The sequence below is a fragment of the Mobula hypostoma genome, chromosome 2, assembly GCF_963921235.1.
Source record: "Mobula hypostoma chromosome 2, sMobHyp1.1, whole genome shotgun sequence".
Lineage (NCBI taxonomy): Eukaryota > Metazoa > Chordata > Chondrichthyes > Myliobatiformes > Myliobatidae > Mobula > Mobula hypostoma.
In genome coordinates, this window is record NC_086098.1 from 168,516,290 (window position 1) to 168,541,262 (window position 24,973).

General features: G+C 50.0%; 1 protein-coding gene across 5 annotated transcripts in view; it reads right to left on the reverse strand.

The window, feature by feature from the left end:
• Nucleotides 1-6,092: 6,092 nt before the first annotated feature.
• Nucleotides 6,093-24,973, reverse strand: part of LOC134360008 (zinc finger protein 341-like) — a 60,896-nt gene continuing 42,015 nt past the window's right edge. For all 5 annotated transcript variants that reach the window (XM_063074006.1, XM_063073997.1, XM_063073988.1 and 2 more), the window contains 7 exons: nt 24,153-24,334; nt 17,847-18,055; nt 15,874-15,970; nt 12,808-12,940; nt 9,158-9,269; nt 7,976-8,046; nt 6,093-6,743 (listed from right to left, as the gene is read on the reverse strand). In XM_063074006.1, coding sequence (XP_062930076.1) covers nt 6,292-6,743; nt 7,976-8,046; nt 9,158-9,269; nt 12,808-12,940; nt 15,874-15,970; nt 17,847-18,055; nt 24,153-24,334 — 1,256 coding nt within the window. In that variant the 3' untranslated portion in view covers nt 6,093-6,291. The remainder of the gene's footprint in view (nt 6,744-7,975; nt 8,047-9,157; nt 9,270-12,807; nt 12,941-15,873; nt 15,971-17,846; nt 18,056-24,152; nt 24,335-24,973) is intronic.

Genomic DNA, 24,973 nt, shown 5'->3' on the forward strand with positions numbered 1-24,973 from the left:
TCCCTTCTACTACCTCGATGCACTGTTGTAAAGAAACGATCTCTATGGATGTATAAAAAGTTTTCCACTGTATGTGCAACCGGGTGAAGCAATTTACCAATTTCATTTAATTTGCCAACAATTTCAGTCTCACTGGCTCTCCGCTTGGCCTTGGTTCACCTGGACAATAGTAATACCCAAGGCAGGCTGCTGCTTATTGATTTCAGCTCAGTATTCAACACAATCACACCCTCAGTTCTAATCAAGAAACTCCAAAACCTGGGCCTCTGTACCTCCGCCGGCAACTGGATCCTTGACTTCCTCACCAGAAGACCGCACTCTACACGGATCAGAAGTAACATCTCCTCCTTGCTGTCAGTCAACACTGGTGCACCTCAGGGTTGCATGCTTAGTCCAATCGAAGATAGATCTACTCTCCATCGACTCTCTCTCTACACCCACGAATGTGTGGCTCAGCACAGCTCAAAAGCCATTTATAAACTTGCCAGTGTCACAATTATTGTTGGCAGCAGTTCATACAGTGAGAAGGTGGTGTATAGGAGTGAGGTAGCTCAGCTGGTTGAGTGGTGTTGCAATAACAACGTTGCACTCAATGTCGCTAAGACCAGGGAATTGATTGCGGGCTTCAGGAAGGGGGAGTTGATGGAACACGCACCAGTTCTCATCGAGGGATCAGCAGAGATAAGGGTGAGCAGTTTCAAATTCCTGGATGTCAACATCTCTGAGGATCTACCCTGATCACAACATAGCGATGCAATTACAAGGAAGGCACGAGGCGGTTCTATTTCGTTAGGAGTTTGAGGACAATTGGCTTGTCAACAAAGACTCTTACAAATTTCCACAGATGTATTGCGGAGAGCATTCTGACCGGCTGCATCACCGCCTGGTACGGAGCGGCCACACCACAGGATTGGAAAAAGCTGCAGAGAGCTGTGAACTCAGTCAGCTCCACCATGGGGGCCCCTCCCCAGCATCAAGACATTTTCAGATGGCGATGCCTCAAAAAGGCAGCTTCTGTCATTACGGACCCCCATCACTCCGGTCATGGCCTCTTCTCATTGCTACCAACAGGGAGGAGGTACAGGAGTCTGGAAACACACACTCAGTGTTTTAGGAACAGGTTCTTCCCTCCGTTATCAGATTTTTGAATGAACAGTAAATTTCTGCACACCACATTTTTTTTTTTCGTTTTTGGTCTCTTTTTACACTACTTATCTAACTTTTATACAGTATATAATTTGTAGTAAGCTGTATCGGTGTCTGCTGTTCCTTTGGATTCATCAGCTGTGTGTAGAGGGGGAGGCTGCTACACGGGCGACAGCTTGCTCTCCATATCGTACTGCCCTGGCTTGCCTATCATACGGACAGCTAGGAGACCATATCCATGACCAACCCTAATCAACAGAGGGCACAATCAAGGACACAGCTCAGAGCTCAGCATGGGCACATTTCAGTAAGGGCAGGGATGGCATGGTAATGAAACTTGGATGACGAGAGAGTTGTGAACATAACCAAAAACAAGAAGAAAGTATGCGTAAGATTTAAGGTGCTAAACTCAGTCAAGGTCCTTGAGGAATATAGAGAACGAAGGACCGAACACAAGGTGGCGAGGGTGGGGGGGGGGGTAGACAGATCAAAGGAAGTCAGGAAATGTCCTTGGTAATTACAATTAAAGAGAATATAAGACATTTTATACTTGTACCAAGAACAAGAGAAGTTAGGATCATGAACACAAGAGATTCCTCAGATGCTGGAAATCCACAGCAACACACAAAACACTGGAGGAACTCAGCAGGTCAGGTAGCATCTATGGAAATGAATAAACAACAGATGTTTTGGGGCAAGACCCTTTATCAGGACTGGAAAGGAAGAGGGAAGAAACCAGAATAAGAGGCTGGGGAGAGGAGAAGGATGACAAGGTAGAAAGTGATAGGTAAAGCCAGATGTGTGGTGGAAGGGGGAGGAAGTAAGAAGCAGGGAGGTGATAGGTGGAAAAGATAAATGGATGCAGAGAAAGGAATCTAATAGGAGTATGGACCATGGGAGAAAGGGAAGGAGGAAGAGCACCAGGGGGAGTTGATAGGTAGATGGGAAGAGGAAAGGTGAGAGGTATAAGGAACGGAAGAAGCTGAGGGGGAAAATTACCGGAAGTTACAGAAATTGATGTTTATGCCATAACGTTTGAGACTGCCTAGACAAAATACTGGTGTTGTTCCTCCAACCCAACACTGGCCTCATTGTGGCTTTAGAGGAGGCTATGGACTGACATGTTGGAATGGGAATGGGGATTGGAATTAAAATGGTTGGGTTCGGCGAAATCTTGCTTTTTGTGGGTGGAGCAAAAGTGCTCGACAAAGCAGTCCTTCAGTCTACATTGGGCCTCATGAATGGAGAGGAGCCCACATTGGATAATGTTGATAGACAGCGCAGTGTGAGGGTTGCTAACGTGCCAAGTCATCTGTGAGATCGGGAAGGTGGCGGTACTAGGTCTATTGAAGAAAAAGGTGGATGAGTCTCCAGGTCCTTATGGGATATAACCCCAGTTTTTGAAAGAAGCAAGAAGGGTAATGGTGAGGCCATGAAAAAGATCGCTGTGTCTTCTCTCGCCAAGGTCAAGGTTCTGAAGGACTGGAAAGCACCCAATGTTTTTGCTTTGATAAAGGAGAGAAATAAGGATAATCCAGAAAACCATGGGCCTGGGACCTTGCTCCAGGACTGGAAAGAAAGGGGCACAAATCCAGGAAAGGTGGGGGAGGAGGCGGTCAAGTGGCTGGTGATAGGTTAGAAGATGGGGGAAGGGATGAAGTAGGAAGTTGGGAGGTGATAGGTGGAAGATGTGAAGGGGTGAGGATGATGTGATCTGGAATTTCTGGAGGAACTCGATGGGTCAGGCTCCAGCTGTGGAGGCAGAGGGACGATTGATGTTTCAGGTGGAGAGCTTGCATCAAAGCTGACAGTGTAGAGGGGAGAGAGACAGTATATAGTCGGAAGAGGGAGGGGTGAGGCAGGGTTTGGTTGGGTTTAGGTGAATCCGGAAGAGCAGGGGCTAGAGAGGGGTGGAGTTTTGGGGATAATAGCTGGTGGGTGATTGGTCGAGTCAGAGAAGGGGCAATAGAGATGGGGTGGCACTGTAGCATAGTGGTTAGCAGAACATCGTACAGTCCAGCACCCCGGGTTCAATCCCAATGCTGTCTGTGAGGAGTTCATACCTTTTCCTCGTGACCGCGTGGGCTTCCTCTGGGTGCTCCTGTTCCCTCCAACATTCCAGAAATGTACAGATGAGGGTTGGTGAGTTGTGGGCATGCTTGGCACACCTGTGGACTGCCCCCAGATTAATTGGCCATATGGGTGTAATTGGGTGGTGCCAGCCCTTTGGCTGATAGGACCTTTCACTGTGCTGTGGGAGGGGGCAGGTAGAGACAGAGGCTGGAGGTTGGAGTGGAGACACGAGGGGCTGCTGATTTTGGAATAAGGAAGGTGGAACTGGAGTGGGCGAATGGGAAGATGGAACCCATGAGGGAGGGAAAATAAACTGGGTAACGAGGATTGGGAAAAGCAGGAAGACAGACCCTGGGTGGGTCAGGAGAGTGAAAAACCAACACAGGGGGCACTAGACAACTCAATGTTCACACCACTCAGTTATAAGGCGACTCATGTGGAATTTGAGGTCTGGTCTTGACAAAGGCAGCCGAGGACAGAAAGGTCAGTGAGAGAATGGGAAATGCGCTGTTCGTGAAAGGGCTAACGTTCCCTCACTCTTTCCCATTTTTTATCTACCAAGCAGCTTTGAGTGAGTTGATCTGAGATTCTGCCAAGAGCCCACACATATGCTAACTACATAAAACATTATAGCAAATTACAGGCTCTTCAGCCCACAATGGTGAGCCAGACTTTTACCTGCTCCAAGATCAATTTAACCCTTCCCTCTTAAGTTGCATCCATTTTTTCTGTTATCCATGTGCCTAACTAAGAGCTTCTCAAATGTCCCTACATGTCTGCCTCTACCAGCAGCCCTGGTAGTGCATTTCACACACCCACCACTCTTTGTGTAAAAAAAACCTTCCCCTAATATCCCTTCTCCCCTATACTTTCCTCCAATCACCATAAAGCTCTGCCCTCTGGTATTAGCCAGTTACACCCTAGGAAAGAGTCTCTGGCTGTCCACTCAATCTATACCCCTTATCATCTTGTGCACCCCTGTTGCCTCTGCCCCACCTTGCACGTCCAACACTCAACACTCACCTCCAGTTCAGAAGTGAGCCGTGACACCAACCCCACTCTTTATCCATTGAACACTCTATTTGACTGCGTTCTCTCTTCCTCAGGGTATGGGACTCTAAAGTTAAAGATCAGAGGTCCAAGATGGGGGGGGGGCGGGTGCGTGAGGAGCAGATTTTTCACTCGGGTGGTGGGCAAATGGAACAAGCTGCCAGAGGGAGGTACAATAATAATGTTTCAAAGATATTTAGACAGGTATAATGTTTGGAGGGATGTGGGACGAAAGCCAGTAAATGGACTAACTCAGGCAGGCCAATCTGTTCCTATGGGCAAGTTGGGTCTTTGGGCCTGTTTTCATGCTGTACAATTCTTACGTAGGTCAGTTTAGCTGTTCTTGGATACCTCGTCAACTCCATGTGGCCTCCCCATCACCTCTGAACCTCCGCCAACCTCCCCCCACTCTGCAGCATCTGAAACTCTGATCTGGGTCTAATGAAGAGCTCCTCACACTGAGTAAACTTCATCCACTCTTTCGTCATCTTCCCCTCCCCTCGTCTCTGGCTCTAGGTCCACCAAACACTTTACTCTTGCCAGTCACATGCACGTGCGCTCAACCTTTTCCATTACTTCAGTCCTGTCACACTCAGAATGTGGGTTCAGATCCCACTCCTGAGTCCTGGCCACAGCAAAAAGGGGGCTGTGAGGGAATTAACCAAATTAAAAATTTTTAAAGGCTTCAAGTGCTGGAAAACAAAAATAAAAACAGAAAAGTACCAAAAACAATCAGCAGGTTTTCAGAGACACAGAGGCAATACATGAGGTTGAAGACCCATTTTGGTCAAAGGGTTTTTGACTGGAGGCAGACTGTCCTGGAGGTAGAGGCCTGTCTCTGGGTGTTTGAGTGGGTGGGGGAGGGTGGAAAAGGGACTTGATTGCTGTTGTTGGGCAACACACAAAATGCTGGAGAAACTCAGTGGGCCGAGCAGCTTCCACGAAGAGGAATAAACAGTTCTTATTTGCCGTTGCTGTTGCTGGTGTTGCTCTGCTGATCGTGGTGGGCAGGCTCTGTGGGCAGCGGAATGTGTGGTGACACTTGTGGGCTGCCCCCAGCACATCCTCGGCTGCGTTGGTTGTTAACACACATGCCTTGTGTAACTCTGTGTTTCCACTTACATTGATAAATAAATCTCAATCTGACCTGACGTGATAGATGAGGGACTGTTGTTCCCCCACACGAAGTATTAGATCACAGCCTCCCAGCATTAATAACCTCATCTGGATTTTTATGCCAGGCAGATTAGCTACATCACTTCCTGCTCATGAAACAGAAGACAGAACGGTACAGGAACAGGCCTGACATCCCTCGATTCTGCGCCAAAGTAATTAGCTAGCAATTAAGTGCCTAACTAACCCCTTCTGCCTGCACATGGTCCATATCAATCTACTGTCAGCATTGTCACCTGCCCTCCTGAGAATCTCTTAAAACAGTCCTGATGAATTGTTTATTCCTCTCCACAGATTCCAGCATTTTGTGGGTGTTACTCTGGATTTCCAGCAGAATTTCTTGTGTTTATGATCAGCCTCTTAAAAGCCTCTGTGCAGGGGTTCCCAATCTGGGGTTCACGGACCCCTTGCTTTATGATATTGGTCACGGCATAAAAAAGGTTGGAAAACCCTGCTCTATAGTATTTAAACAAGTACGAAGATCATAAAAGGAAAGGTGTACACTGCCTTCCTCTACCAGAAAACTCATCAACACCACTAACCAATTTCTCCCACGGTACACAGCGACAGAAATTCCAGCTCTGGCCTATGGGAGACAAACGTTAGGAGAGAAAACGGCTTTAATTTTAGTTTTATATAGAAAATCGTCTTTTATTTTGTGGTTCGATTGTTCTGTGGTTTGGTCCTTGGGCTCCCATGCGCCGTGTGAAAGGTGCCAAGATCACGCCAAGGTGGGCATCACCCTGGTCTTTCATGCCCTAACACTCCACAGATATCTGGTATCTAATGCGAAGTTCATTTGTATTTTTTAAAAATAGCAAAGTCCGGTGGTCGCAGAGAAGTCCACAGTCACTCTGGGTTCTGGATGTAGACAGGGACCTCCCGCAAGGCGACGGGTTGGCCGCTGGGCGGAACTGGCAGGCTGCTACAGTCCTGAGAGGCAGTGTCCAGGCTCGCCCTGGCCTCCTTGGCCTCCGAGGGGACAGCGGCGGGATCCACCTGCGCCTCGGCCCCCTCGGGGGGCGGGCACCCGCCCTCTGCCCTCTGGCTCCCGGCAGCTGCCTTCCTGGGGCGGCTGGGGACCCGACGGGCGGTGCAGTGACGCTTCCTGGCTGGCCGCTCCTCGGGGTTGGGGAACGCGCTGCACCGGTGCTGCCGCAGGTACTTCTCCCGGGTGAAGCCCTTGCCGCAGGGCTCGCAGCGGATGGTGTAGGTGTCCGTGTGCGAGTGCTGGTGTTCTGTCATGTGTGCCCGACGGCTGAAGCTCTTGCTGCAATACTGGCACTTGTAGGGCTTGATACCTGCGGCCAAGACACAAACACAAACACCATGACACAGGCGCAGAATTCCGCCACTCCGGCCCCTGCTCTGCCACTTGATCATGGCTGATTTATTTTGCCACTTAACCCCATTCTTCTGCCTTCTGCCCGTAACTTCTACCAGCCTGGTATGGAACACCGATGCCCAGGAATGAAAATGGTGGATACAGCCCAGTCCATCACAGGATCAGCCCTCCTCACTCACCACTGAGCACATCTACACACAGTACTCCCACAAAAAAGCAAAATCCATCATCAATGACCCTCACCACCCAGGCCACGCTCTCTTCCTGCCACTACAATAGGAAGGAGACACAGGAGCAGGTCTCACTACACCAGGTTCAGGAACCGTATTTACCCTTCAACCGACAGGCTCCTGAACCAGTGTGGATAAGTTCACTCACCTCAACTCGGAACTGATTCCACAAGCTACAGACTCACTTTCAAGGACGACATCTCACGTTCCCAGAATTACTTGTTTTTACAATTTTGCACATTGGCTATGCGTCAGTATTTGTTTGTATTTTTCATTGACTGTTGTATTTCTCTGTTCTACTGTGAATTCCAGTGAGAAAAATAATCTCGAAGTATCATATGGTGATACTAAATTTACTTGAACCATTGATGCCCTGACTAATCAAAAACCTATGAACCTCCACTTTAAATATACACAATGGCTTGGTCTCCATAGCCATCTGTGCCAATGAATTTCACAGATTCACCACCCTGTCTAAATAAATTCCTCCCCCTCTCTGTTCTAAATGGTCGTCCCTTTATTCTGAAGCTGTGCCCTTTGGTCCCACTATTGGATACAACCTCTACACTTGAACTCTTTCTAGGCCTTTCAATAGGCAATAGGTTTCAATGAGATACCCCGTCATTCTTCTAAACTCCAGCGAGTTCAGGCCCAGAGTCGTCAAACGTTCCTCATAATGTTAACCCTTTTGTTCCCAGGATCATTCTCATAAGCCTCCTCTGGACCCTCTCCAATGCCAGCACATCCTTTCTTAGATCAGGTGTCCAAAACTGTGCACACCACTCCAAATGCAGTCTAGGGCCAAGGACGTACTGCGGAAGTGAGGGTCAGGTCACAGCAGGAACATCATGATAGGGTCAGACAGCACAAACAGGCTTGGCTGCAGAAGGAACTTCCTCCCTGACAAACTCAATGAGAACCTATCTGTAAGGAGAGTTAAACTGTGAACTCAGCTTACCAGAGTGTGCGATTATATGAGCTTTGAGTTTATCAGGCCTGTTGAATTCTTTTGTACAACCCGAATGCACCCTGTGGATAACAGAGAGATAGTTCCAGATCAGTCAAAGATGAAAGATTAGCTTTATTTGTCACGTGTACATCAAAGCATACAGTGAAATGCATTGTTTGTGTCAAAGGCCAACACAGTCAGAGGATGTGCTGGGGGCAGCCAGTAAGTGTTGCCACACTGCCGGTGCAGTTTGGTGGGGTAATTGTAAATTGTGAATCACCCCACCCCTCAATGTGTCAGTGAGGGGTAGAACTGATGGGAGTGTATGGAGCAGCAGAGAAACGGGATCGACACAGGATTAGTAGCTGATGGTACGAATGAACCTGGAGGACTGAAGGGCCTGTTTCTGCCCTATTTTTGTTTTTTTATTTAGAGATACAGCACGGTAACAGGCCCCTCTGGCCCAACGATCGTGCACCGCCCAAACACACCCATATGACCAATTAACCTAGTAATCCGTACGTCTTTGTGGGAGAAAACCAGAGCATCCAAAGGAAATCCATATGGTCACGGGGAGAACGTACAAACTCCTTACAGACAGTGGTCGGAATTGAACCTGGGTTGCTGGCATGGTAATAGCTTTACTCTAATCAGTCTTAATCATCATTATGTGCTCTGTCGTATGAAGTGGGCGATCATGGTCTTTCCATGACCATGATTGTTCTGGGCACATTTTTCTGCAGAAGTGGTTTGCCATTGCCTTTCTTCTGGCCAGTGTCTTTACGAGACGGGTGACCCCAGCCATTATCAATACTCTTCAGAGATTGTCTGCCTGGTGTCAGTGGTCACATAACGAGGACTTGTGATCTGCACCGGATGCTCCACCACCTGCTCCCATGGCTTCACGTGACCCTGATCAGGGGCTAAGCAGGTGCTACACCTTGCCCAAGGGTGACCTGCAGGCTAGCGGAGGGAAGGAGAGCCTTACATCGCCTTTGGTAGAGACGTATGTCCACCCCACCACCCAACTCCAACCACTATGCCCCTGAAAAATACAATGACTAGTTGATGATCAAAGAAGAGATTAATATTTCTCTTCCAACTACAAGCACGAGTAGGATGGGGTAAAGGAGTCCCCAGGCACCCCACGTTGGAGTAAGCAGCTCAGGTCCACACAGAGACAAAACCCACCTGAAAGGGCACTTGAATTTCTTCACGGGGTCATGGGTCAGCATGTGTCTCTTGACTTTATCTTTGCGGTTGAAGGCTGCCGAGCACAGCGAGCATTTAAACGGTTTCTCACCTGTCCAGAAGTACAAGAAGACTGGGATTAATATGACCCATGAGAAATAAAGCAAGAATATTTCAGCCTAGAATGAAGAATGATCACTGAAACTACACCTACAACAGGTCCTCTAATATGGACAAGAAATATAAATTCAGAAGTGTGCTTACTGAGGGGAGGGTCGCACGCACGGAGGTACAGTGGAAAACTTTGTCTCACATCCTGTCTGTACAGATCATTTCATTGCAACACACACGAAATGCTGGAGGAACTCAGCAGGTTAGGCAGTGTTTATGGAGGGGAATAAACAGTCGACATTTCGGGCCAAAACCCTTCATCAGGACTGATTTCATTGCAACAGTGCATTGAGGTTAGTATGTGGGAAATCAATACATAATGCAGAATAAAGTGTTACAGTTACAGGGATAGGGCAGTGCAGGTCCATAATACGGTCCAAGGGCATGATATGGTGGATTGTGAGGTCAAGAGTCAATAGTCTGAAAACGGTTTAAGATGGCACTGGTGAAGCTCAGTGACTATTCATTGGTGTCAAACCAAACAAAGAATACAACTAAATACTCCACTAATAACACTTCTTCCAGTAAAAATTTCTGGCAAAACAATCACCACAAAAACGGAGAGGTGAGTGGGTTCGAGGCAAAGTCAAGGTGAGGAAAGAGCTGAAGTTTGATTGATGTAAATGCCAGGCCAATTTGGGAAGGTCGGACACGGGCCAAAATGTGACGGTGAGGCCCAGGCCCAGAGCATATTGAAGTGACGTGGCCCGGGCCCAGAGCATATTGAAGTGACGTGGCCCGGGCCCAGAGCATATTGAAGTGACGTGGCCCGGGCCCAGAGCATATTGAAGTGACGTGGCCCGGGCCCAGAGCATATTGAAGTGACGTGGCCCGGGCCCAGAGCATATTGAAGTGACGTGGCCCGGGCCCAGAGCATATTGAAGTGACGTGGCCCGGGCCCAGAGCATATTGAAGTGACGTGGCCCGGGCCCAGAGCATATTGAAGTGACGTGGCCCGGGCCCAGAGCATATTGAAGTGACGTGGCCCAGGCCCAGAGCATATTGAAGTGACAGGGCCCAGGACCAGAGCATATTGAAGTGATGTGGCCCAGGCCCAGAGGATACTGAAGCGACGTGGCCCAGGCCCAGAGCATATTGAAGTGACGTGGCCCAGGCCCAGAGCATATTGAAGTGACGTGGCCCAGGCCCAGAGCATATTGAAGTGACAGGGCCCAGGACCAGAGCAGATTGAAGTGACAGGGCCAAGGTCCAGAGCAGATTGAAGTGACAGGGCCAAGGTCCAGAGCAGATTGAAGTGACAGGGCCCAGGCCCAGAGCATATTGAAGTGACATGGCCCGGGCCCAGAGCATATTGAAGTGACAGGACCCGGGCCCAGAGGATACTGAAGTGACGTGGCTCGGGCCCAGAGCATATTGAAGTGACAGGACCCGGGCCCAGAGGATACTGAAGTGACGTGGCTCAGGCCCAGAGCATATTGAAGTGACAGGGCCCGGGCCCAGAGCATATTGAAGTGACGTGGCCCAGGCCCGGAGCATATTGAAGTGACAGGGCCCAGGTCCAGAGCATATTGAAGTGACGTGGCCCAGGCCCAGAGCATATTGAAGTGACAGGGCCCAGGTCCAGAGCATATTGAAGTGACGTGGCCCAGGCCCAGAGCATATTGAAGTGACAGGGCCCGGGCCCAGAGCATATTGAAGTGACAGGGCCCAGGCCCAGAGCATATTGAAGTGACAGGGCCCAGGCCCAGAGCATATTGAAGTGACAGGGCCCGGGCCCAGAGCATATTGAAGTGACGTGGCCCAGGCCCAGAGCATATTGAAGTGACAGGGCCCAGGCCCAGAGCATACTGAAGTGACAGGACCCAGGTCCTAGAGTGAGGAACAACCTTATGTTTAGACAATTTAACCGCCCAGCTAGATTGAAAAGGCAGTGTGTCAGCACCAAGGGCAAGGGACAGCCGAGTTCTGCTCAATGTCTGTGATGTTTACTTGGCTCTGCGCTGAACCGAGGCTGTGATCTGCTCTGGCTACAGCGATGCCTGGCTTCGTGTCTGTAGATTCACTTTCACTTCAGTTCTGAATGCTATTTACCTACTTTTATTGTTTGCACAATTCGTTTTTTTTTCTCTGAACATTTGGTGTTTGACGGTCTTTTTATTAAAAATGGGTTCTACTGCGTATTTTCGTTTTGTGGGTGCCTGCAAGGAGACAAAGGTTGTACAATGGATACATACGTGGATATTAGGTGTCCTTTGAACTTTGAGATAGAACCTGTCATTGAAACTGGTGGTATGTACCTTCAGGCTTTGTACTTCCTGCCCAATGAGAGGGGAGAGGGGAGAGGAAGAGAGAATGGCAGATGGAATTTACTACAGACAAGTGTAAGGCTTTTCACTTCGGTAGAACCATCCGAGGTAGGTCTCACACAGTGAGCAGTGGGAAACTGAGAAGTGTGGAAGAACAGAGGGATCTGGGAATACAGGTTCATCATTCATTGAAAGTGGTGTCACAGGTAGACAAGGTCATAAAGAAAGTTTTTGACACATTGGCCTTCATAAATCAAATTACTGAGTACAGGAGATGGAATGCTATGTTGAAGTTGTATAAGACGTTGGTGAGGCCTAATTTAGGGTATTGTGTGCAGTTCTGGTCATCTACCTACAGGAAAGATGTAAACAAGGTTGAAAGAGTGCACATAAAATTTACAAGGATGTTGTTGGATCTGGAGAACCTGAGTTATAAGATAAAATTAAATAGGTTAGGACTTTATTCCCTGTAATGTAGAAGATTGAGAAGAGGTTTGATAGAAGGTACAAAATTATGAGGGGTATAGATAGTTAGGGTAAATGCAAGCAGGTTTTTTCCACTGAGGTTGAGTGAGACTACAAGTAGACGTCATGGGTTAAGGGTGAAATGTTTAAAGGGAACATGAGGGGAAACTTCTTCACTCAAGAGGGTTGTGAGAGTTGTGCAACGAGCTGCTGGCACAAGCATGTAAGCTCGATTTGCACACTTCAGAGAAGTTTGTGGTAGGCACATGGATGGTAGGGGTATGGAGGGATAAGGTACGGGTTCAGGTAGATGGGAGTAGGCAGATAAAATCGGTTGGCATGGACCCGATGGGACGAAGGGCCCATTTCTGTGCTGTACTTTTCTATGATAATGTCTGGAGTGGGTGGGGTCTTTGATGATGCTGTCTGTTTCACTGAAACAGTGAGAACTACAGAGAAAGTTCATGTATGGGAGGCTGGTTTTTGTGACGTGCTGATCTGTGCCCACAACTCTGGTTTTTTTTCTAGTCACGGGCAGAGCAGCTGTCAGTACTGATGTCTGCAGCCAGGTCTGACCCAGGTTCCCAGAAAAAAAACATCTTTATGGTGTCACGATATCAATGATCAGAAACACCAGGGTGGAGGGAACAGCATACTGCAAGGACACAAGTAGGTGAGCGTAGGAATAGCGCAGAGAGACACCATCAGCAGCATTTGGAGTTGGAGAGGTAGAACGTGAGGTCTTACCGGAATGGATGAGCAGGTGAAGTTTGAGATAGTGCTCTGTTTTGAACGACTTTTTACAGACCTGGCATTTGAAGACTCCCCCTCCACCGTGAACAGGGAGATGTCTCCTCAAATACCTCTCGCTTGGGAAGACCTGAGGACAGGAAAGTGGGAAGACACGTTTCAGACCGACCTCTGAAGTCACGTTACCCTCATCCCTCCCTAACCTGGGATCCGATCTGGGATCTGGGGGCGCTCCCAGATTGGGCTAGGGAAAATGGCATCGTAAAATCTCAAGGATTAATGATTTTTGTTAAGAATGTGTAGAATCAGTATCAGGTTTAATATCGCAATGATGTGTCATGAAATTTGTTGATTTGCAGCGCCAGTACACTGCAATACATAAAAAACTATAAATGACAATAATCAATTAATAAGAAGTAGATTGATAGATTTATAAATAAATAAATACAATTAAATAAGCAGTGCAAAAGGCAGAGCGGTCGTGTTCATGGGTTGAATGTCCATTCCGAAACGTGATGACGGAGGGGAAGAGCTGTTCCTGAACTGTTGAGTGTGTGTCCTCAGGTTCCTGTATCCCCTCCCTGATGGTAGCAGTGAGAAGAGGGCATGTCCTGGGCGATGGGGCTCCTTAACGATGGATTCTTCCTTTTTGAAGGTATCCTCAACACTGCAGAGTCTAGTGCCCATGATGGAGCTGGCCGAGTTCACAACTTTCTGCAGACTAAGTTAGCTGTGGATTTGCTACGGAGCAGCTTAGGTGGGAGTTCGGGTCACCGTTGACTGGCTGGGCTGGAGGGCCTGTTTCCGAGCTGCGTGGATCTACGGCCCAATGGAACAGAAGATACTAGAGGGGCCGAGCAGCCTCTTCTCATCGCCCTGAGCTTGAGTAGGATTCCAGCACTAACTCAGACTCACACACGAGCAGGGAGGAGAATGAGGGGAGATTTGAGTGATGTTTACGAAATTACGAGGGGTATAGATAGGGTAAATGCACACAGGCTTCTTTCCACTGAGGTTGGGTGAGACCAGAACTAGAGGTCATGGTTTAAGGGTGAAAGGTGAAATGTTTAAGGGGAACCTGAAGGTGAACATTTTCATTCAGAATGTGGAACAAAGTGCCAGAGGGAGTGGATGTGGGTCTGATTGTAACATTTAAGAGAAATTTGGATAGGTACATGGAGGCCTTTGATCTTGGTACAGGTTGATGGGAATAGGCAGAATCATGATTTGGCATAGACTAGATGGGCCAAAAGGTCTGTTTCTGTGCTGTAGTGCTCTACCTCTCTCTCTCTCTCTCTCTCTCTCTCTCTCACACACACACACACACCCCTTCCATGTCCCACAAAACTCTTGCCAAGAATAATGTACCAGCAATATGGCCCCAGATCACAGAATGTTCACTCACATATTTTCACCAGAGTTAAACACTGGAGATGAACTCCAACCCTATGGGGATCATGGACAATGAGCCGTGAATTTGTGACAGGAGAAGGAATCCCCAGCAGTGAGAACCTCCTTGGCCTCCGGCCAGAGACACGGGGCTGAGATAGAGACCTCCCATGTAGAGGGCAGCTGCTCACGTGAACCCCACCCACCACCAACACCCAAGCAGGCTGGGTGAGAGAGAAATTTTCAGGATCATGTCCTCCCTTGTCAACAAAAGGGTTTCCCTCTCATGGGATTGTCTAGTCACCTCCTGATGAGCAGGTCATATGACCAGTAAGCACTGGGGCACAGAAACAGGCCAATTACCCGATCTAGTCGGTACTAAACTGTGATTCTGCCTAATCGCACCTGGACCACAGCTCTCCATACTCCTCCCATCCACGTACCTATCCAAACTGCTTTTAAATGTTGAAATTGAACCTGCACCCACCACTCCTGCTGGCAGCTCACACTCACACCACCCTCTGTGTAAAGATCCCCCTCAGGTTCCCCTTGAATGTTTCACCTTTCACCCCTGACCCATGACCTCTAGTTCTAGTCTCACTCAACCTCAGTGGAAAAACCTGCTTGAATTTACTGTCTATAACTCTCACAAGTCTGTATACCTCTATTAAATTTCCCCTCATTTTCCTACACTCCAAGAAATAAAGTCCTAACCTATCTAACCTTTCCCCATAACTCAGGTCCTCAATTCCCACTTATTAATATCCTTCCTGTATCAGATCATTTGCAGGTGTCCGGTCAATTTGTCTTTTCCATTAGGAAGTGCCATAGGGAGATACAGCTTGGAAACAAGCCCTTTGGCCCATCAAATCTGTGCTAGCCATCTACATTAATCGCAGTTTTAATCCCCCCCCCCCACATTCTTCATCAACTAACCCCCAGATTGTACCTCTTACACACACACACTGTGGAGGGGGAGGGACAATTTACAGTGGCCAGTTAACCCCGCATGTTCTTTCGGGTGTGAGGGGAAACCTACAGGGTCACAGGGAGAACTTGCAGATTCCAAATGGACAGAACCGGAGGTCGGATTCAAACCCAGATCTCTGGCACTGGGAAAGCCTGGCTCTATCTGCCGTGCACTGGGAAAGCCTGGGTCTATCTGCCGTGCACTGGGAAAGCCTGGGTCTATTTGCCGTGCACTGGGAAAGCCTGGCTCTATTTGCCGTGCACTGGGAAAGCCTGGGTCTATTTGCCGTGCACTGGGAAAGCCTGGGTCTATCTGCCGTGCACTGGGAAAGCCTGGCTCTATCTGCCGTGCACTGGGAAAGCCTGGCTCTATCTGCCGTGCACTGGGAAAGCCTGGCTCTATCTGCCGTGCACTGGGAAAGCCTGGCTCTATCTGCCGTGCACTGGGAAAGCCTGGCTCTATCTGCCGTGCACTGGGAAAGCCTGGGTCTATTTGCCGTGCACTGGGAAAGCCTGGCTCTATCTGCCGTGCACTGGGAAAGCCTGGCTCTATCTGCCGTGCACTGGGAAAGCCTGGGTCTATTTGCCGTGCCACCAAGCCTGGGTGCCCAACAACACTGCTGTAACCGATGGACGGTGAGAGGGGCTTTGACCAGACCAGGTTTGTAGGCCGCGCTTCACGGAGAGGTGGGGGAGAAGTCTCACCTTCTGGCAGTGCGGACAGGGGTAGTTGTGAGTGGCGGTCTGCAGGTGATGTTCCAGGGCCTCAGGCGTGGAGTACTTACTCAAACACCTCGAACACCTGTGGGTGCACAACCACAAGAGGGGTGAGGCTGGCTGAGGGCGAGTAGTGGGATGGCGGCGTGGCAGTGGGGACCGAAGCAAGACAGCAGAGAAGATTAGTGGCTGCAGAAGGGAGGTGCTGTGGATGGGGTAATGTGGGGAGTAGGAGTGAAGATGGGTAAAAAGCAGGAGATGTGTGCAGGAGACAACAGAGCAGCAGAAGGGGTAGATTTGGAGACACTGAGGGGGAGGAGGAGAGTGGACCCCCAGCATAGGAGTCAGGGAATTGGGAAATCTGACTTATTTTAGGAGAATTAGGCCATTCGGCCTCTTGTGTCTGCTCCGCCATTCAATCACAGCTGATTTAGTTTCCCTCTCAACCCCATTCTCCTGCCTTCTCCCCAATACCTTTGACACCCTGACTAATAAAGAACGCATCAACCTTCACTTCAAATATACCCGATGACTTGGCCTCCACAGCTGTCTGTGGCAATGAATTCCACAGATTCACCACCCTCTGGAATCAAAGGCAGGATATAGAACATAGAACAGTACAGCACAATACAGGACCTTTCGACCTTTAGTCTCTTTAACCTATTCCAAGATCAATCTAACCCTTCCCTCTCAGACAGCCCTGCATTTTTCTATTATCCACGTGCCTATCTAAGAGTCTCTTAAATGTCCTTAAAGAATCTGTCTCTACCAGCACCCCTGGTAGGACACTTCACACACTCACCATTCTCTGAGTAAAAGACCCACCTCTATACTGCCCTTCAATCACCTGACTGTAGCCACTTCTGCTCTGGGAAAGTCTCTGGCTCTCCACTCGGTATATCATCTTGTACACCTCTATCAAGTCACCTCTCATCCTCCTTCGCTCCAAAGCAAAAAGCCCTAGCTCACTCAACCTATCTGATTGACATGCTTTCTAATCCAGGAGGCATCCTGGTAAATTTCCTCTGCAACCACATCCTTCCTGTCATGAATAATTGAGTTTAGTGTGAGACAGGGAGACACAGGTCTTTACAAATACCAACTCAACCAGCAGTTGGGGAGGCTAGATGACCTGAGGAATTTCCTGGGAAGATCAGGAGAAACTTTGACTCCAGCAGGGAGCAAGCATGTGCAAGAAGGGACAAGGCCACTCACAGGACATTCCCTGATTATCTAGTAACATAGTAAGATGCTGGAGGAACTCTAGAACAACACACACAAAATGCTGGGGGAACACAGCAAGCCAGGCAGCCTCTGTGGAAATGAACAAACAGGTTGGAGGCTATCCAGATGGCATACGAGGTGTTGCCCCTCCAACCTGGCTGCAGCCTCATCACGGCAGTAGAGGATGCCATGAACCCACATGTCGGAATGGGAAAAGGAAGTCAAACTGAAATGGGTGGCCACTGGGAGATCCTGCCTTTCATGGCGAACAGAGCGAAGGCGCTCGAAGAGGCAGTCCCTTGATCTATGTCAGGTCTCACCAATGCACTGCGAACACTGGACACAGTAGACAATCCTGACAGATTCGCAGGTGAAGTGCTGCCTTGCCTGGAAGGACAGTTTGGGACCCTGAATGGAGGCGAGGGAGGTGAAGCACTTATCTAACTTGCTGGGTAAGTGCCAGGAGGGAGATCAGTGGGGAAAGACGAGTGGACAGGGGAGTCGTGTGGGTGCCATCCCTACAGAAAGTGGTGAATGGGGGTGGGGAGTGATGTGCTTAGTGGTAGGATGGCATTGCAGATGGTGGAGGTTATACACAAATGATATGATGGATACGGAAATTGTCTACAGAGGAAAATGGACAGTGGACATTCGGGATGAGACACTTCGAGGGAAGTTTGAGACAACTGGTGGTTGAGAACATATGTAGCGAATTGTGGAAAACAAAGGAAACTCACCTGTAGAATGTGGGACCTTTCTTGGGCACCTGCTGTGGGTACAAACTGTGGGAATACTGGTGGACACCAAGTTCGTAGAGTGAAGGGAAGATCTTGTTGCAGAGGTGACAGCGATACGTGATTTCATCGTCGTGGTTCTTGATGTGTTCGACAAACTCCTCCAGCTTGACGAAAGTTTGTGTGCAATTCTTCACCACACACTTGTATACCTGAGGGATAAGGGCATAAAAATCAGCTCTGGCTGTTGACACTGACTGTTCGGCACTACTCCGAAGCCCGGGGAAGGAAGCACTGAGGGTTCTAGACCGGGAGTTGTTCCCTGGTGACCCCCAGGGCCCCGCGCTTGGACCGCTGACCCGGGGCCGCGCGCTCGGACCGCTGACCCGGGGCCGCGCACTCGGACCGCTGCCCCGGGCCCTGTACTCGGACCGCTGGCCCGGGGCCCCGTACTCGGACCGCTGACCCGGGGCCCCGCACTCGGACCGACCGCTGACCCGGGCTTGGACCACTGACCCGGGGCCACACACTCGGACCGCTGACCCGGGGCCCTGTACTCGGATCGCTGCCCCGGGCCCTGTACTCGGACTGCTGCCCCGGGCCCTGTACTCGGACCGCTGACCCGGGGCCGCGCACTCTGATCGCTGCTCCGGGCCCTGTACTCGGACCGCTGCCCCGGGCCCTGTACTCGGACCGCTGCCCCGGGCCCTGTACTCGGACCGCTGCCCCGGGCCCTGTACTCGGACCGCTGACCCGGGCCCTGTACTCGGACCGCTGGCCCGGGGCCCTGTACTCGGACCGCTGACCCGGGGCCCCGCACTCGGACCGCTGACCCGGGGCCGCGCACTCGGACCGCTGACCCGGGGCCCTGTACTCGGACCGCTGACCCGGGGCCGCGCACTCGGACCGCTGACCCGGGGCCCTGTACTCGGACCGCTGCCCCAGGGTCGTGCAGTCGGACCGCTGACCCGGGGCCCTGTACTCGGACCGCTGCCCCAGGGCCGCACACTCAGACCGCTGACCCGGGTCTCTGTACTCCGACCGCTGCCCCGGGGCCGCACACTCAGACCGCTGACCCGGGGCCCTGTACTCGGACCGCTGCCCCAGGGCCGCACACTCAGACCGCTGACCCGGGGCCCTGTACTCGGACCGCTGCCCCGGGGCTGCACACTCAGACCGCTGACCCGGGGCTCTGTACTCCGACCGCTGCCCCGGGGCCCCGCACTCGGACCGCTGACCCGGGGCCCTGTACTCGGACCGCTGCACCGGGGCCCTGTACTCGGACCGCTGACCCAGGCTTGGACCGCTGCCCCAGGGCCGCGCACTCGGACCGCTGCCCCAGGGCCACGCACTTGGACCACTGGCCCGGGCTCAGACCGCTGCCCTGGGCTCGGACCCTCAGACTGAAGAAGTTTCCCCTGTTTCCCTTAAACATTTCACCTTTCACCCCTAACCCATGACCTCTAGTTGCAGTCTCACCCAATCTCACTGGAAAAAGCCTGTTTGCATTTACCCTACCTATACCCCTCATAATTGTCTATACCTCAATCAAATCTTCGTCCGATCTTCTATGTTCCAGGGAATAAATTCCTTACCTGTTCAACCTTTCCCTACAGCTCATGTCCTCAAGTCCCAGCAACATCTTCGAAAATTTTCTCTGAACTCTTTTGACCTTATTTTTATTTTTCCTGTAGGTAGGTGACCAAAACTGCACACAATACTCCAAATTAGGCCTCACCTACATCTTATACAATTCCAACATAACATTCCAACTCCGGTACTCAATACTTTGATTTATGAAGATCAATGTGCAAAAAACTTTCTTTATGACCTATCTGTGACACCACTTTCAATGAATGATGGACCTGTGTTCCCAGATCCCTTTGCTCTAGCACACTCCTCAGTGCCCTACCACTCACTGTGTAAGACCTGCCCTGGTTGGTCCTACCAAAATGCAACCCTCGCACTAGTCTGCATTAAATTCCATCTGACGTTTCTTCATCCTCATTCACAACAATGATGTGTCAACATACACAGAGGAGGCAGAGAGGATTGTCAAATGGTGTGAGAACAACTACCCGAGTCTCAACACAGACATGACAAGAGAGATGACCGTGGACTTTAGGAAGGTGCAGGTCGACTACTCTCCATTGCACATCGATATCTCTGCCATGGAGAGAGTGAAGAGCACATAGTGATCTAACCTGGACCCACAAGGCCTTCTCATCAGTCAAGAAGGCAGCAGCATTTACACTTTCTGAGCAGACCGAGGCGTGCAAGGCTCTCCACCCCCATTCTGAAACCTTTCTACAGAGGCACCATCGAGAGTGTTCTGTCTGTCTGCATCATTGTGGGGTACAGAAGCTGCAAGACCCGACAGAGGATAATAAAATCTGCCTAGAGGATCTCCAGAGTCTCCCTCTCCTCTATTTGTGACCAGGAGTGTTACAGACGAAGGACTCAAAGGATCATTGGGAGTCCCCACCACCCATCCCACAATCTCTGTGACCCACTACTGTCAGGGAGAAGATACAGGAGCACCAGGACCAGGACCCATCCCACAATCTCTGTGACCCACTACCGTCAGGGAGAAGATACAGGAGCATCAGGACTAGGACCCATCCCACAATCTCTGTGACCCACTACTGCCAGGGAGGAGATACAGGAACATCAGGACTAGGACCCATCGTACAATCTCTGAGACTCACTACCGTCAGGGAGGAGATACAGGAGCATTAGGACCAGGACCCATCCCACAATCTCTGTGACCCGCTACCATCAGGAAGGAGATACAGGAGCACCAGGACTAGGACCCATCGCACAATCTCTGTGACCCACTACTGTCAGGAAGGAGATACAAGAGCATCAGGACTAGGACCGTCAGACTGAGTAACAGCTTCTTCCCTCAGGCTGTGAGAGTAATGAATACCCTGCTATGACCGAGGACTCGTCACTAGGACAGCGAACTGTTTACTGTTTACCTGTAGTGCAATTCATGCACTTTGAATTATATCTATTCCCTTATTTGTGGTAATATTTTGTTTTATGTGCTGTGAGTGATGTTTTGTGGGTGTACTGTGGTCCAGAGGAACGTTGTTTTGTTTGGTTGTACAGTCAGATGGCAATAGACTTGGACTTGAAGTTGAACATTGATGCACCGAGTGACTGGAAAAATCAGGAACATTACAGGGACCCGGGAAGAGGTACTCGGCAAATTGTCGGAACTGTGGCGCAGATTGAGATATTTATCACACGAACATCAAATCTTACTCTGAAAGGTGTCAGTTGTGTTAACAACCAACACAACCAAGGGATGTGCTAGGGGCAGCCCACAAGTGTCACCACACATTCCAGCACCAGCATAGCCTGACCAGTACTGTACCCCTAGTTCAGAGATTTATCCGATCAGTTGGACTGTGTGGGTTGTCTTACAAGGACAGTGTGGAACTTCCTGTGGCCAGACATTTTAATTTTGACTCCCATTCTTGTTCTGACATTTTGGTCCACGGCCTTCTCTTGTGCCAAGATGGGGCCACCCTCATGGTGGAGGATCAACATCTTATATTCCATCTGGGTAGTCTCCAACCTGATGGCATGAATATTGTTTTCTCCTTCTGGTAAAAAATATTCTTCCTCCTCCCCTCCCACTCTGGCCTCCTACCTCTTCTCACCTGCCTGTCACCTCCCCCTGGTGTCTGTCCTCCTTCCCTTTCTCCTATGATCCACTCCACTCTCCTATCAAATTCCTTCATTTCCAGCCCTTTACCTTTCCCATCCATCTGACTCTACCTTCTAGCTATTCTCCTTCCCCTCACCCCACCTTTTTATTCTGGTGTCTTCCCTCTTCCTTTCCAGTCCTGAGGAAGGGTCTTGGCCTGAAACACTGACTGTTTATTCACTTGCATAGATGTTGCCTGATCTGCTGGGCTCCTCCTGTGTGTTGCTTTAGATTTCCAGCATCTGTAGACCTTCTCTTGTTCATGAAACAAAAGGTCACTATTTAAATCTTCTTCTCTAAGGGTTCTGAATCACCAGAACTTTCTTCTCCAGAGGCCACTGAAAGGTGATCCATGAATATTTAAAACATGAGATTCTGCAGATGCTGGAAATCTAGAGCAATACATACAAAACCACTTGGGCACGTGGCCAAGTGGCTAAGGCATTGGATTAGCGATCTGAAGGTTGTGAGTTCGAGCCCCAGCCGAGGCGACGTGTTGTGTCCTTGAGTAAGGCACTTAACCACACAGTGCTCTGCGACGACACTGGTGCCAAGCTGTATCGGCCCTTGCCCTTCCCTTGGACAACATCGTTGGTGTGGAGAGAGGAGACTTGCAGCATGGGCGACTGCCTGTCTTCCATACAACCTTGTCCAGGCCTGCGCCTTGGAGAGTGAAGACTTTCCAGGTGCAGATCCATGGTCTCGCAAGACTAACGGGTGCCTTAACACACAAAACGATGGAAGAACTCAGCAGGTCAGGCAGCGTCTATGGAAAAACGTAAACAATTGACGTTCTGGCCCAAGACCCTTCTTCAGTACATTTTCAAACATTTCTTGAATATCTTCTAAGGCAGAGGGTCAAACAAGCTGGGACAAGTGCATCCTTCAGACGTGTTGGCTGTTAACACAAACAGTGCATTTCATTGTATGTTTCAAAGTACATGTGATAAATAAATAATCTGAATCAGAGATAAGGCAGTAAGTCAAGTTTTTTCCTTACGCGGGGCCTGTCTGTGCATGTGAGTGGGTGAGAGAGAGTGTTAAGGGTTTGTTTTGCTGTTGTGTTGCTCTGCTCAACGTGGTAGACATGCTGCCTTGCCGCTGGAATGTGCAGTGACACACGCAGGCTGCCCCAGCTCATCTTTGACTGTGTTGGTTGTTAATGCAAACAACATATTTCACTGTGTGTTTCATGTACAGTTGATGAACAAATTGGAATCTAACCTGACAGGATTGCTGTGCCTTCACATGGAGTATTAGACCATCATCTCGCAACATTAACAACAACTTCCTCTGGATTTTTATGCTATGCAGATTAGCTACAGCACTTCCTGCCAACTCTGGTCCAACCACATTGCTGCCAAGGCCACAAAAGCTCACCACTGCCTGTACTTCCTCAGGAGGCTAAAGAAATTCGGCCTGTCCCTGCCAAACATCAACCATTTTTATTGACGCACCGTAGAAAGCATTCTATCTTGATGTATCATGGCTCAGTATGGTAATTGATCTGCATGTGAACAGAAACCAGCCTCCCCTCCATGAACTCTGTCTACATTTCCCACTGCCTCAGTAAAGCAGCCAACATAATCACATAACCCACTCACCTTGGATAGTCTCTCTTCTCCCCCTTCTCCTATTGGGCAGAAGATACAAAAGCCTGAAAGCACACACCACCAGGATCAAGGACAACTTCTATCCCACTGTTATAAGACTATTGAATGCTTTCCTAGCATAGGGGTTCCCAACCAGGAGTCTGTGGACCCCTCAGTTAATGCTAAGGGTCTATGGCATAGAAAAGGTTGCGAACTCATGTCTTAGTACAACAAGACGAAATCTTGACCTCACAATCGACCTCACTGTGACCGTATTGTCTGCCTGCACTGCACTTTCTCTGTAACACTTTATTCTGAATTCTATTATTGTTTTACTTTGTACTACCGCGATGCTCTGTTGTAATCAACGAATCTATCTGAACAGCCTGCAAGCTCACTTTGAAAAGCAAGCTTTTCACTCTAGCTTGGTACATGTGGCAATTATTAGTCAGTTTTACTGGTGTAAAGTGTGCTCCCCCAGGGCAGCGGGTGCTGGGTAAGGCTGCTCCCCCAGGGCAGCGGGTGCTGGGTAAGGCTGCTCCCCGGGGCAGCGGCTGCTGGGTAAGGCTGCTCCCCGGGGCAGCGGCTGCTGGGTAAGGCTGCTCCCCGGGGCAGCGGCTGCTGGGTAAGGCTGCTCCCCGGGGCAGCGGCTGCTGGGTAAGGCTGCTCCCCGGGGCAGCGGCTGCTGGGTAAGGCTGCTCCCCGGGGCAGCGGCTGCTGGGTAAGGCTGCTCCCCGGGGCAGCGGCTGCTGGGTAAGGCTGCTCCCCGGGGCAGCGGCTGCTGGGTAAGGCTGCTCCCCGGGGCAGCGGCTGCTGGGTAAGGCTGCTCCCCGGGGCAGCGGCTGCTGGGTAAGGCTGCTCCCCGGGGCAGCGGCTGCTGGGTAAGGCTGCTCCCCGGGGCAGCGGCTGCTGGGTAAGGCTGCTCCCAGGACAGTGGCTGCTGGGTAAGGCTGCTCCCCGGGGCAGCGGGTGCTGGGTAAGGCTGCTCCCAGGACCCACCTGCTGGTTCTTGTGTTGGATCATATGCGACTTGAGCTGGAAGTAAGTGACGAATTTACTGGGGCAGAACTGACACTGGTACGAGCTGTCAATCACCAGCATCTGCCTCGCCTCCTGACTCCCGTCTGGCGGAGGGACATCCGGCGTCTGACGTGGAACATGTTCGGCACTCTCTGATACATCTGCTCGGAATGCAAGGGAACGGGTGAGGGAGAGAGAGAGGAACACGAGCCTGTTAAAAGCAGCTGTAACTCAAAGTTCAAGGTAAATTTATATCACATATACAATGCTGAGATTAATTTTCTTGCCGTCATTCACTATAAATTTATAGAATAATAACCATAATAGAATCAATGAAAGACGATCCAACTGGAGTGTTCAATCAGGGTACGGAAGACAACAAACTGTGCAAATACAAAAAGAAAAGAAAACATAATAATAAATAAATAAATAAGCAATAAATACCGAGAACCTGAGATGAAGAGTCTTTGAAAATGAATCCACAGGTTGTGAGAACATTTCAACGATGGGGCAAGTGGAGTGAGTGAAGTTATCGCCACTGGTTCAAGAACCTGAGGTTGAGGGGTATTAACTGTTCCTGAACCTGGTGGTGTGGGTCCTGAGGTTCCTGTCCCTTCTTCCTGAAGGCAGCAGTGAGAAGAGAGCATGGCCTGGGTGGTGGGAGTCGCTGATGATGGGTGTTGCTTTCCTGCGACAGTGTTTCAAGTAGACGTGCTCAATGGTGGGGAGAGCCTTATCCATGATGGACTGGACCGTATCCAGTTACTTTTTTATAGGCCTATCCATCCAAAGTTCAAGGT